At 41.5% G+C, this 13,781-nt stretch overlaps 1 protein-coding gene across 2 annotated transcripts in view; it reads right to left on the bottom strand.

Annotated features, from left to right (window-relative positions):
- Positions 1-13,781, bottom strand: part of FBXO38 (F-box protein 38) — a 122,962-nt gene that overhangs the window by 59,850 nt on the left and 49,331 nt on the right. For both annotated transcript variants that reach the window (XM_073575178.1, XM_073575179.1), the window contains exons 11-14: positions 11,901-12,043; positions 9,441-9,672; positions 8,756-8,872; positions 4,554-4,736 (exon numbers count right to left, since the gene is read on the bottom strand). In XM_073575178.1, coding sequence (XP_073431279.1) covers positions 4,554-4,736; positions 8,756-8,872; positions 9,441-9,672; positions 11,901-12,043 — 675 coding nt within the window. The remainder of the gene's footprint in view (positions 1-4,553; positions 4,737-8,755; positions 8,873-9,440; positions 9,673-11,900; positions 12,044-13,781) is intronic.

Raw genomic sequence — 13,781 nt, 5'->3', positions numbered from 1 at the left:
ATCATTCAACTTTTTTCACAAAAATTTTACATTAGCCTCAAACTTATTATTTTCTCAAGGGTAACGGGAGAAAATGGACCCCAATATTTGTTCTGCGATTTCTCCAGAATATGCCGATACCCCATATGTGGGGGTAAACCACTGATTGGGTCACGGCAAATCTTGGAATGAAAGGAGCACGTAATGACTTTTTGAAAGCAAAAATGACTGGAATTGAGAACCGACTCCATGTCATGTTTCAAGAGCCCCTGATGTGCCTAATTGGAAACAAGTGACCCCATTTTGGAAACTAGAACCCTCAAGGAATGTATCTAGACAAGTGGTGAGCACCCTGAACCCCCAAGGTGCTTCACAAACGTTTATAACGTAGAGCTGTGACAAAAATAACACATTTTATCCATAAAAATGTATTTTAGCCCCGATTTTGTATTTTTAGAAGGGTAACAGGAGAAAATGGACCCCAAAATTTGTAGTGCAATTTCTCTTGCCGATACCTCATATATGGTGGAAGACTACTGTTTGGGTTTGGGCGCATGGCAGGGCTCAAAAAGGAAGGAGTGACTGGTACGCAGACTTAGATGGAATGGTCTGCAGATGCCATGTCTCATTTGGAGAGCCCCTGATGTGACTCAATTGTGAAAAACCCTACAAGTTACTCCATTTTGGAAACTACACCCCTCAAATATTTTATCCAGGGGTATAGTGAGCATTTTGAACCTTCAGGTACTACAGAGACTTTGATATTAGATTGTCATATTGAAAATATTCATTTTTTTTTTTTTTTTTCACAAAAATGCTGTTTTAGCCCCCAAAATTTGATTTTCACACAATGAATAATAGGAGAAAACAGACCCCATAATTTGTTGCTCTTTTTGACTATACCCCATATGTGGTCAAAACTTCCACTTGGGAACATGGCGCTAGGGAAGGAAAGTGCTATTTATCTGGGATAGATTGTGAATGCCTTGTAGCATTTCAAGAGCCCCTGACATGTGAAAACAGCAGAAATCCCACACAAGTGACCTCATTTTGGAAATTTGACCCTTCAGGGAATTCATATAGGGGATAGTGAGTATTTTGAACCGGTAGGTGCCTCACAGAATGTTATAATATTGAGACACTGAGATGTGGAATATGACATTTTAGTGGGAAAAATGTAATTTTTGTATTTGCTTCAAATTTGTCAGGTACCCAAGGGTTAATGGGCGAAACTAGACCGCACACTTTCTTGAACAATTTCTCCCGAAAACAGTGCTGCCCCATATGTTATCAGAAATTACTGTTCGGCCACACACATCAGGACTGAGAAGGAAAAATGCTATTTGGCTTTTGGAGCACAGATTTTGCTAGAATAGTTTACAGGTGGCATTTGCGGAGCCCCAAAAGGTACCAGAACAGAAGAAAAACTCCAAAAGTTATTCCATTGTAGAAATTGCACCTCTCAATGAATTCATCTACGGCTGCAGTGACTATTTTGTAACATCCATGCCAGTTTTTTTTCTGACGAATTGCAAGTCAGCCAGCCAATCTAGTACCCATACATTGCATTCCCATATAGTGTAGAGCCCCCATATATTGTGCCCAGCTTGTGCTTCTGGTGACACACACACTGTAAATTGTTAAGTGCGCCGTCCCCACTACAATAAAGCCAAAAGTGGCCGCTTATTGTGGCTTAGGCACAATGGGGCTCAGAAGGGGGGGGGGGGGCATTTGGATTTCGGAGTGCAGAATTCACTGGATTTTACCTGAGGGGGGTGGGAGCCATGTCGCATTTCCAGAGACTTTGTTCTACCAGTAATGTGGGAACAGCTTATATAATTCCAGTGACCTGACTTGTGGCTCGTTTTGTGTGGGATAAATTATGGTTTTTATTGGTAACATTTTGGGTACATAGTATTGTTTGATCGCTCCCAGTTTAAGGCTGGGATCACATTCTTGTGTTCTACAATGAGCAGTTATGTCGAGGTTTCCGTGTAAATCCCACAAAAATGTGATTCACGCGAAAACCCTAATGGAACCCCCAACCATGAGGCAGACTTCTTACTCTGCTTGGTGTCTGTTCCGGTGGTTTCCATCTTTTTAGGTGTGCACAGATCTGTGGTCGTCCACTCTTGTACACTAAAAAGACGCCTAAAATGATGAGATACCGCAAGTCTAAAGTGACTCCATCTGCCTCATAAGTGAGCATTTCCGTCCGAGGTTGTTTGTGAATTGCGGTTTTGGGGAGATTACACGGAAACCCCGATGTTAGTGCTCAGCGTAGAGCGCAGGATAAATGTGAGCCTTATTTCGATTTTTGTGAGGTAGAATGAGCCAATAGACAGCAGTACAAGAGTAGTTCTTAATTTTTATTTTTGCACGGTTCACCGTGTGGTATATGTGATAAGGCGGATTTATTATTTGGGTCAGAGCGATTCCAGGGATACCAGATTTATATTGTTTACTTTTTTTAGATTTTGCTGCAATCACACAGTAAAAATGCTTTTTTTTTTTTTTTTTTTAAATAAAAAGTAGTTTTTTTGGTTGCCATATTTTGAGAGCTGTAACTTCTTTTATGGCGAACAAGCTGTATGTATGGGGGCTTATTTTTTGTGGGACAAGTTGCAGATTTTTTTTGGCACAATATTGAGGGACATAAAAGTCTGATCGCTTTTTATTCAGGTTTTTTAAAATACAAAATTAAAAATAGTAATTCGTATCTATTTTTATTTTTTGCACCGCTCAAATTGGTAAGAGTGATGAGAACGGTTTTGTGCGTCGGGTTAATATTGTTTGCTACGCTTTGCTATTTTTACAGACTAAAAACAATTTTAGCAAAAGGAATTTGTTTTTGCTTCGTCATATCCTGAAAGCTGTATCTTTTATTGGTTTTGCCGAATGAGGGCTTGTTTTTTGCGGGACGATTTAGCGTTTTCATTTATACTTTTTTTTTTTTACATACGACAATCGTTTTTTATTCACTTTACGATAAAAAAAGTAAAATTTTTGCCATTTTTTCTTTAATTTTTTTTACGGCGTACGCCATACTGAATAAATCACGTGCCGGTTTTATATATAGCGTCGCTCTGGATGCGGCGATACCAATATATGCGCACATTTTTTTTTTGCTAATTTTTCGTTTATCACAAACGCTGCGTTTTGAGTGGCAAAATTATTTTTTGTGATTTGTGGGCACTTTGTGTTTTTTTTTTTTTTTTTTACATATTTTATACTTTTTCATTGTGGGACATGTAGAATATTTTTTTTTTATTGCTGGTTTCATACACTGCAGTACTTGTGTACAGTAGTGCATGAGAACAGTCAGTGTCTCACTGACACAGCCTGTGAGATCCAGCTTATTGTGGGATCTCATAGGCCACTGTACCCTGGAGTCATCATATGACCTCACGGCAACAGAAAGGGGGTCTGATGGTTAGTAAGGGGGTCTTCTGACCCCGGTCTAACAATTTAAATACTGCTGTTGCAAATGACAGGTATTTAAGGTTTTTATTTGACCCGATCGGCAGCAAAACCAGCCGGGGCCAATACTGCAGGGTGTTAACTCATTTCTCAGCGCAGTTTTTTTTTTACTTTAAAAAGTGGAACTGAGGAATAAGGCCCCTTAACCACCGCCATTAAAAGGCTTATGGGCGGTTGTTAAGGAGTTAAAGAGAATCAGTCAGCAAATTTTTCCTATTTACACTGAGAGCAGCATAATGTATAGGCAGAAAGCCTGGTCACAGTGATGTGTCACTTGCTAAGCAGTTTGCGGCAGTTTCAAAACAATCAGTGTTTCATTAGCAGTGGATTGCTAGAGGACTAAAGGGCCTGTCACACTAAGCGATATCGCTAGCAATATCGCTATAATGTCACTGGTATTTGTGACGTTATAGTGATATTGCTAGCGATATCGCTATGTCTGATACTTACCTCCGACCGCTCCCCCGCTGGTTATCGCTGATCGCGCGAGAACGTCCTGGACCATTTCTTGTCGGGCGTTTCCTGTGGCGCCGACGAGCGACACGTGGACGCGGGCGGGAGGACGTCAGGATCGCCGCGCCTGACAGGTAAGTAGCGACCCCCGCGATGTCGTTGGTGAGATCTGCCTGTGTGGCAGCTCACTAGCGACCACTTAGCGATGTACCAGCGATCCTGACCGCGTCATATCGCTGGTCGGCATCGCTGGTACATCGCTAAGTGTGACAGTACCTTAAGTCTAAGATGCAGGACAATCTTTATAACTATGCCCTTACAACTGATTGGTAGCTTTCCTACTATGCACGGGGTATACGGGAAGCTGCCAATCAGTGGTGTGGGCAGGGTTATACACAACTCAGCATTCTGACCACAGATACATCAACAGGGATCTGACAAAACTACACTAAGTAGCCCAGTAAGTGATACATCGCTGGAATCTGGCTGTCTGGCCCTACACCATGCTGCTCTGGGGTTACATAACAAAAACCTGCTGATGGATTCCCCTTTAATGCAGCGAGTAGAAGTGTTCTCTGAGCAGGTTTTAGCCCATGAACAATAAAAAAATGTAAAGTTTCATATCCATATTATATACTCACCACTGTCATTTGCGCTGTCCTGAGGGTCTGTCAACTGAAAGCTTTTATCTTCTTCAGTAGGATAGTTGCTGACAGAGGCGGTGCTGACATTAGGGTCATTGCCTAGATCATCCTCATCCTCACTATCAGAATCGTGCACGGTTATTGGGGCAGCTTTTACAGCAGGCTGCAAACCACTGGGACCTGCAGAACATGTACAGATGCGGGTGAGCAGCGGTCAATACGGTTTGCACCTATTTTGGTAAGATAAATACCTAGGTATTGAAAAAAAATATGCGCAGTAATAACTAATTAAGAAAAAATCCTGATAAAATGATCATTTTATGCCAAGTAGGTTAAAAAGTGAGCAGATTATTTTTCAGGTGTTTCCTGCTCTGAAGGTGTTCCATACATGTCAATGGGAAGGTTCAAAAGACATCCAACACACGTAGGCGTCTGAGTGGTTTGACCCCGTTTTAGCTTCAAAAAATATCAGTGGTTTCTTCAATGAAGTTAAAAATAAATAAATGGACAGAAGAGGACAAAAAATAAAAAAATACACAACGAAAACCCACAAACTGAATTTCCTGAAGCGTCAGCTCTGCAGGTGGTTCGCCGGCCTGAAAAAAAAACGTAACAGGCACATACTCTTCGGGTAAATACTGCACATTTAACAGAGAGGAATAATCAACTCCAGACTTCCCTCCAACAAACAGCAAGAATAATTCTATGACGAGTACTCCTGCTTACTGGAGTACACCGTTCTTTCATGTGTCACAAGGACATCCAATTAGTCATAGAACACAATATTAACAATTAACCGTTTTAACTTTTATTTTAAAAATCAATACTACACGTGAAAATAAGGAATTTTTTCATATATCTTATAGGAGAAATCAGCTTCTTTCTCCTCTTTGACTCAGTGACTAACAAATATCCTCTTAATTTTTGTCGGGATTTTTTGAAGAATATAATAAAAGTAAAGTATTTTGTGCGCTAGTGCGCTAATAAAATACTGGATTAAATATATTCAATACATCAATTCGTAATGTGTCCCTTGACTCTGGTCTTGTGGTAGAGATCAATGCCCCAGACATAGGGAATTCTTGTGTCCTTATTCAATTAGGACCTGCTCTAAGGTAGTCCTAGTTAACAACTGACCTAGACCACAATAAAGCACATGAGATATAGTGTAAAGGCCCCGTCACACTAAGCGATATCACTATAATGTCACTGATTTTGTGACGCAGCAGCGATATCGCTATGTGTGATACTTACTTCCGACCGGCTTCCCCGCTGATTATCGCTGATCGCGCGAGAACGGCCTGGGCCGTTTCTCGTTGTCAGCTTCCTGCTGAGCTTTCTGTGGCGCCGACATGCGACGCGGGCGGGCGGACGTCTTCATCGCCTCGTCTGACAGGTAAGTAGCGACCCCCGACCGCTGTGATGTCGCCGGTGAGATCTGCCTGTGTGGCAGCTCACTAGCGACCACTTAGCGATGCACCAGCGATCCTGACCGCGTCGTATTGCTAGTCGGGATCGCTGGTGCATCGCTAAGTGTGACAGTACCTTAAAATTGCACTCACACAAGAGCGAAAGTAAAGTGGGATGATTAGTTTCCTTGTATCCCCTAGAATGGCTCTTCCTGGCCACAAGGGTTGGCACTCTAACAATACGCAATCGGCGCCCACATTCCCAAGTCATCTGTCACTAATGCACACTATATTGCACTTAGTATGATGTATCCAATAAGGGAAGGGTAGCTATGCGACTGAGGATCCAATAAATCCTATGCTATAACTTAAGCCGAGCTCCTAACAGCAATCAAACGGGCACAGCTCCTGTGCCTCACATAGTTACCATGACGTACCCATACGTCAAAGGACGGGAACCCCTATCCGACCATGAAGTAAGGGAACGTCAGAAGTTGTGAAGGGGTTAAAAGATCGTACTGATGGAGTTAGAAATGTTAAGAATGAATACCTATTCATTGACAGAGAAGTTCTGTGTCCCCTTTACTGCTTTCCCTTGCCTACCAGGTGTGACAAGAGCTGCAGAGCGACTTGCTTTCATTTATAGCCATATACGATCAGATTTCATGATGGGGAAACAACTATGAAGGAGATTTCCCCAGCAGGTAAAGTACATTTTAATCAACAGATCTTGTAAGAAAAATAATTTCCTTAATTGGATGTGTTAATAAAAAAACATTCCTGTGCAGAGACTTGTGAGCTCATCACAAATCAAGTCAGTGCGACATGAGCACAGTGCCGCAGGAGCTTCGACATCACTGACCTAAATTATGATGCGCTCAGAGGGCTGGAGACTCAGCAGACATACTCGCTCCTGTGATAAAGCAGGAAGGGGAAGGGTGTTACATCACAGAATTAAGCAGTTGTGAACCCCTGCTTTGTCATCGGTATATTTACTTATCATAAGTGACTTGTACTATCCTCCCTGGCTAGGATCTGTGTTATGTGCCGACCATGAACTGGAAAAGCCCTGCAAGGCAGGACACAGCAAATCGCAGTACATAGGACAGGCATATATAAAAGATTATTTAAGCAAACTCAAATGTGGAAATTATTACGCCAACATCTGTTGATGAAAATGTACTTTGTTCGTGGGACAAGGTATTTTATTAGTGTGGTCACTCCCAAAGAATATAAATACAACTAAATGTTATGATAAACATATGAGCTTTGTGCACTAAATACCCACAGGCAAATTTTTTTTTAAACTACCGTATATACTCGAGTATAAGCCGACCCGAGTATAAGCCGAGGCCCCTAATTTTGCACACAAAAAAAAAAAAAAAAAAACTGGGAAAACTTATTGACTCAAATATAAGCCAAGGGTGGGAAATGCAGCAGCTACTGGTAAATTTCAAAAATAAAAATAGATACCAATAAAAGTAAAATTAATTGAGACTTCAATAGGTTAAATGTTTTTGAATATCCATATTGAATCTGGAGCCCCATATAATGCTCCATACAGTTCATGATTACCCTATAAGATGCTCCATAAAAAATACGTCCCATATAATGCTCCATAAAGTTCATGATGAGCCTATATATTTAATGCTCCATAAAGCTCATGATGGGTCCCATAAGATGCTCCATACAAAAATATTCCCCATTTAATGCTGCAGAAAGGTTAATGGTGGCCCCATAAGATGCTCCATATTAATATATGCCCCATATAATGCTGCAAAAAGGATAATGGTGGCCCCATAAGATACTTCGGTGGCCCCATAAGATGCTTCATATTAATATATGCCCCATATAATGCTGCACAAAGGTTAATGGTGGCCCCATAAGATGCTCCGGTGGCCCCATAAGATGCTCCATATTAATATATGCCCCATATAATGCTGCACAAAGGTTAATGGTGGCCCCATAAGATGCTCCATATTAATATATGCCCCATATAATGCTGCACAAAGGTTAATGGTGGCCCATAACATGCTCCATATTAATATATGCCCCATATAATAATGTTGCTGCGATTAAAAAAAAAAAATAACATACTCACCTCTCATCGCTGCCCCTCAGCATCGCTGGCTCTCTGTAGTGACTGTTCAGGCAGAGGGCGCGCACTAAACACGTCATCACACCCTCTGACCTGTGCATCACAGCCAGAGGACCCGGAAGACAGCGCAGCGGGGGAACGGGGACAGGTGAATAAGGCATGGCTCACGGTCCCCCAGTCCTACTCACCCTCCTGGTGTCTGCATATCAGGCTCTGCTACATCTCGGTCCCAGCGTCTGCATCTCTCTTCCTGTCTTCTTCCTGGGCAGTCATGTGATACCGCTCATTAAAGTAATGAATATGCTCTCCACCCCTATGGGAGTGGAGAGGTGTCCATATTCACAACTTTAATGAGCGGTGTCACATGACCGCACAGGAAGACAGGAAGGGAGATGCAGATGCCGGGACTGAGATGTAGCAGAGCCTGATATTCGGACACCAGGAGGGTGAGTATGATGTCTTCTGCTCCCCCGCTGGCTTTCTGGTGTATGACTCGTGTAGAAGCCAAGAGGGGGCGTTTTCAGCACAAAAAAAATGTGCCGAAAATCTCAGCTTAAACACAAGTATATACGGTATATGTGGTTGTTCGTTTTAATAGAACCATTTCATGTTTTACATGAATTCAATATAAAACGTATGTGAACACCATGGAGCGAAATGGAAAATAATCAGGACATTATTATTAGCACAACCTGCTCGTTCCTCATCCGCATCCATTGGTAAAACAGCCAAATCTGGGCCTGCCACTTCATTGTCTTGTGCAGCTGGTCTAACTTCATCTTGTGGAATATCTTCCATGTCATTTAGAGCTACAAAGCAAACACATGGTGAATGAACACTGCAAAATGTAAGTGAATGCATTCTACATACAGATGTGCATGTCCTCATATTTTCTCTTGGCTAAAAATTTCTGCAGATATGTAGCACAAGATTACAAACTTTTTGTATAAGTAAAAAACATAATAAGATGTTTTGTCCAAAGTGAATACCTCCTAAAATGACAACAGCTCTGCCACTCAACAGCAGCAGAACTATGCAAAGAGCTAGGCCATAACAAAAGTGCACCAAGCATCCTCATTTGCTTAATAATTAAGCATAATTTTCTGGATAATCATAGCTGAGAAAGCTACAAAAAAAAACAAGCAATGGAAAGAGTCACCCACGTGGAGCGAGCTCTTCACAGATCGTGGTCGCAAGATAGATACCCCAGCTGTCAACATAGGTAGAAGTCTCATAGGAGGATATGCCATAAATAGATAAGACGTCCAAGTGGAGAGTTCTGACTTTAAACACTCAAAACATTTTGGCAGAACGCGAATTCTATTGTGGAATATTAAATCAGGTAGGTTCTTGTTTATTTGTAAAAAGGTATGTCACCTTCAGCAGCTATATGCTGTTCCTCTACATGGTTCTCTGCTCGGACATCAGGATCCTCATTTCCCTCCTCATGTTGTGGTGGTGGAATATTTTGCGGCGGTTGATTATTTTGTTGCAGGTTGTTATTTTGGTGGTTGTTATTTTCATTCTCATTGTTGGAGTTCTGGTTGCTCACAAGGGCTGATGACACTCCGATACCTGTTCCAGCACTAAGACCTACACGAGCACAACCCTAGAAATAGAAAAAAAAAAAGAGTTCTTAGGGTATGCATCCTCTAAAATCGGTACAACAGATCTACCAGCTTTTTAACCCATACACGAAGAGGAAGAATAATTAAACTGAAATCCACTAGGTGCAAAGTAATTATAGAAGTATGGTCATGTGAAGAGAACTGCAAGTTTGCCCTAACGGAGCCAGCAAGCAACTTCATATAGAAACATTTTAGAAACAGGAGAGAAAAGCTCAAATCTAAAGTGCTTCACATATGAAAATTATTATTATTAGTATACACAATTACAGGTAGAAAATGACATAAGAACAGTACATAAAAAATGATCACAGAAAGCAGGGCTATCAAAAATGTCTGGGGTAAAAAGATCTCATAAAACATTAGATAGTCTTAACAGAGTAACCAAAGACAAGGCACAAGTCCATATAAGTATATAATGTACATGACAGAATATCTCACTCTAAGATATCCTAAACATCATAGTCCCCAACATGTGGTGGACAAATCTCTGTAAATAAGTATGGAAATACTAGTCAGAAAGAACATACCTATAAAAGGCACCAGCCTAGAGAAAAAACCTGTGTCCCCGACGTGCGTTTCATTTGTTCATGTATACCGCACCCTGTGATGAAGCGGTACCTTTTTGCACCATACATTTTTGCCAGCACTACTGGCTGTGATCATCTTTTATATACTGTTCTTATGTCATTTTCTACCTGTAATTGTGTATACATATATGAAAAATAAGTTATTAGAAGCACTTTACACTCCACCTTTTCTCTCCTGCTTCTACCAAGAGAAAGAAGTATGTTGTGTGAAGGTCATTTCATTGTACAATGACAAAACATATATACGTCACGCGGATGTAGTGGGAACATCTGCTGGTCTCAAGCTTCAATGGTCAGGATGACCGCTAAGTGCAATCCTGACTGTTTACTGCTGCATATAATGAATTTGAGAGGAGAGAGCTCCCTCCGCCAGCCCATCAGCCCCATCTATATGACCGCGAAGTGCTGATTTGTTGCCCTAGCAGTCAAAGGCCAAGCTATGGCCTTCCGTTCTGTCAAGTGTAGAAGTAACAGACATTTTAGCAGTAGTGGGGATTTCAAGAATATAGCAAAAAAACGTTTAAATAAACATAATAGCAGGTCAAAGGTCTCTCAATACATGTCTAACTGTACCTTTAGACGAGAGTCGGTGAATGAGTATTGGCAAGATGTTCCTAATTATAGGCCCAAGTAAACATGTTGGAGATCACCCAAATTGAGCAAAACAAATGTTTGTTGGAGCACTTATGCTACCCAAAAAAAAAATCATCATGTTAATAAGGATTATGCTATTGACAATACGATGCTGTATGGGAACAGAATGAACGACCCTTCTCTTCCCATAGTAAATTTTGGCTTGTGTAAGCAGGCCAGTAAATGAGAGATCATCAACTGCACTCCAAGAGAAAAGAACGGCATATCTAAATGTAACTTAACCTTATTCTTATAACTTAATTCCTTATTCTTATAACTTAATCTTATTAAATCATCTGTTATGCGTGGGGAAAGATGCGGGCTCAGCGTCTGAGCCATCATCAAAGTCAGGGACATGACATATATGATGTAAATATACATCATATGTTGTGAAGACAACATATGATGTATATTTACATCATATATGTCATGTCCCTGACTTTGATGATGGCTCAGACGCTGAGCCCGCATCTTTCCCCACGCATAACAGATGATTTAATAAGATTTTAACTAGTTAAATCCCACTGTCAATCTCCGACAGCCAGAGGCTTGTTATTGCGGCAGCTCATTGGTGCCAGTCACACGATCGCGGGGCGCCAATGGGTTGTCGTTAGAGCCGGGGTCTTCAGAATCACAGAATGGTAGAGTTGGAAGGGACCTCAAGGTTCATCGTGTCCAATCCCCTGCTCAATGCAGGATTCAGTAAACCATCTCAAGACCTTGATGCCTATCATTAGGATGCTCCTGTGAATGCAGGCTCATGGTCGTCGTTCAGAGGAGATTGTGATTCTTGTTATATATAGCAGCTCTATGTATAGCACCAGGCGATCAGACGATCACAGCTTCAAGCCTTCTAAGGGGACTATTAATTAAAGTGAAAGAAAAAAAAAACCCACAGAAAGTTCAAATCACCCCACTTTTACCCCCATTGAAAAAAAAAAAAAAAAAATACCCATGCTTGGTACGTGTAATTTCTCACAAGAACTAACCTTTGGAGGTTCCCGAAACATTTGGTCCAACGAGATAAATTCTAAACTGGGGAGGAGCTCAACAAACTGACTGAAGGATTCCAACTTAATGGCATGACAGCGCACCAAGCTAAGATCAACCAATCGGTTCCATCGGGAGTGATCTGTAAGGGAACAGAAAACTATGCTTATACCACAGAGATTGTTACCAACTTAAAGCTTTTACATTGTGATTTACTAGGATGTGGTAAAGGTAGCTTCAGTAAGAAATTAAAGTTTGGTCCCAAATGAATTAAAGGAGCTGTCCAAAATAATCAATCAAAAAGCTGCACAAGCAAAAGAAATGCATATAAAATATGATATTCACATTTACTAACCCTATCAGCTCCACACAGCTTTTTTTTTTTCATATTGGCTGCAATTATTATGGCCCACATACCGCATTTGACATTTGCAGCTAGTTATTGACCTCAGCATTCCTGTGCTATACACCACTATGGCCAGCGATGGCAGCCAATAGAAAAAGAAGAATCGGAGATGAGGCACTGATACGGGTAGAAGATAAAAGGGTGAGTATATACAGGGAAATAAAGTGTCTACATACCCTTCAAGGTCTTTGTTATGTTTACAAAAATATATCATACCAACATGAATGACTTCACAACTTTAAGCACCTTTAAAATTATCCATAATCTGTACAAATCCATTGACCGATAAAATCAAAATTTTGAGAGGAAAAATAAAAATAACAAAACTAAGATAATGTGTTTACATAAGTGTGAACACCCTCTCGTAACTGGGGATGTGGTTGTGTTCAGAATTAGCCAGAGCAGGCACAAATCAGTAATGAATCAGACCCCAGAAACATCAGCTGAGTAATTAGGAGGTGTGGTTCTCCCCGCTCCACTCCCGTAGACTGGCACGTCTCTCCATAGGTACGTATATAGGGAGGAGATACGGATCAGTCAACTAGAGCAGGGAGAACCCATCTGAGGACCATATCGGGATAATAAGCAGAGATATAATCCCCAGCAGCTTTTCATTGCACATCAAAGCATTTCCCAGGACACCATACTCAGCTACAATCCCACAGCCAATGTATGATTCATGCTTCCGGTAGTAGACAGGTTCCCTTTACAAAGATATGGATACTTATGGGGACATTTTTTAAAAACTTAAAAAGGAGTTATTCCCATCTCCAAGATCTTATCCCAATATTTAGTAGGTGTAATACTATTAGCAAATACCTCCAATAAAAAATATAGTACAGTTTTTCTGATTCGCTATATCTCATTCCAGATGTGCAGGCATTGCAGGACCTTAGATATCCATGGTTACGACTAGAGATGGTCAGACACCTGGATGTTCGGGTCCGGCCGAACAGTTACAAAAAGTTCGGGTACCAGAACATTACCCGGACCCCATTCACTTGAATGGGGGGCCCTTACGTCCAGTGTTTGCTGCGCGGTAATATGCATGAAAGCGCGGCAAACACTGCTTCTGATCGGTGAGGACATCATCCCCACCGGTTAGGCCTCTTTCACACATCAGTTTTTTGCCTTCAGGCGCGATCCGTTTTTTTTTTGTAAAACCGGATCCGGCAAAATGCAATGCCGGATCCAGTTTTTCCCCATTGACTTGCATTAGCGCCGGATCGTGCCGGATGGCATTGCGTTTCATCCGTTTTTTGCCGGATCCGGCAACTTGTCTCATTCCGGCGTCTGGAAAAAACGGCTACTGTAACGTTTTTTGTCTCCGGCGAAAAAGCCGGAAGCGCCGGATCCGGCGCTTCCAGCTTTTTGCTACAATGAAAGTCTATGGGCGCCGGAATGCGCCGGATCCAGAAAAAGACGGATCCAGCCACCGGATCCGGTTTTTTTAAGTCTGCGCATGCTCAGATCC

The sequence above is a fragment of the Dendrobates tinctorius genome, unplaced genomic scaffold, assembly GCF_039654945.1.
Source record: "Dendrobates tinctorius isolate UK_male_01 unplaced genomic scaffold, ASM3965494v1 ptg000043l, whole genome shotgun sequence".
NCBI lineage: Eukaryota > Metazoa > Chordata > Amphibia > Anura > Dendrobatidae > Dendrobates > Dendrobates tinctorius.
The sequence above is the reverse complement of the archived record's forward strand: the minus strand, read 5'-3'. Positions and strand labels throughout refer to the sequence as shown.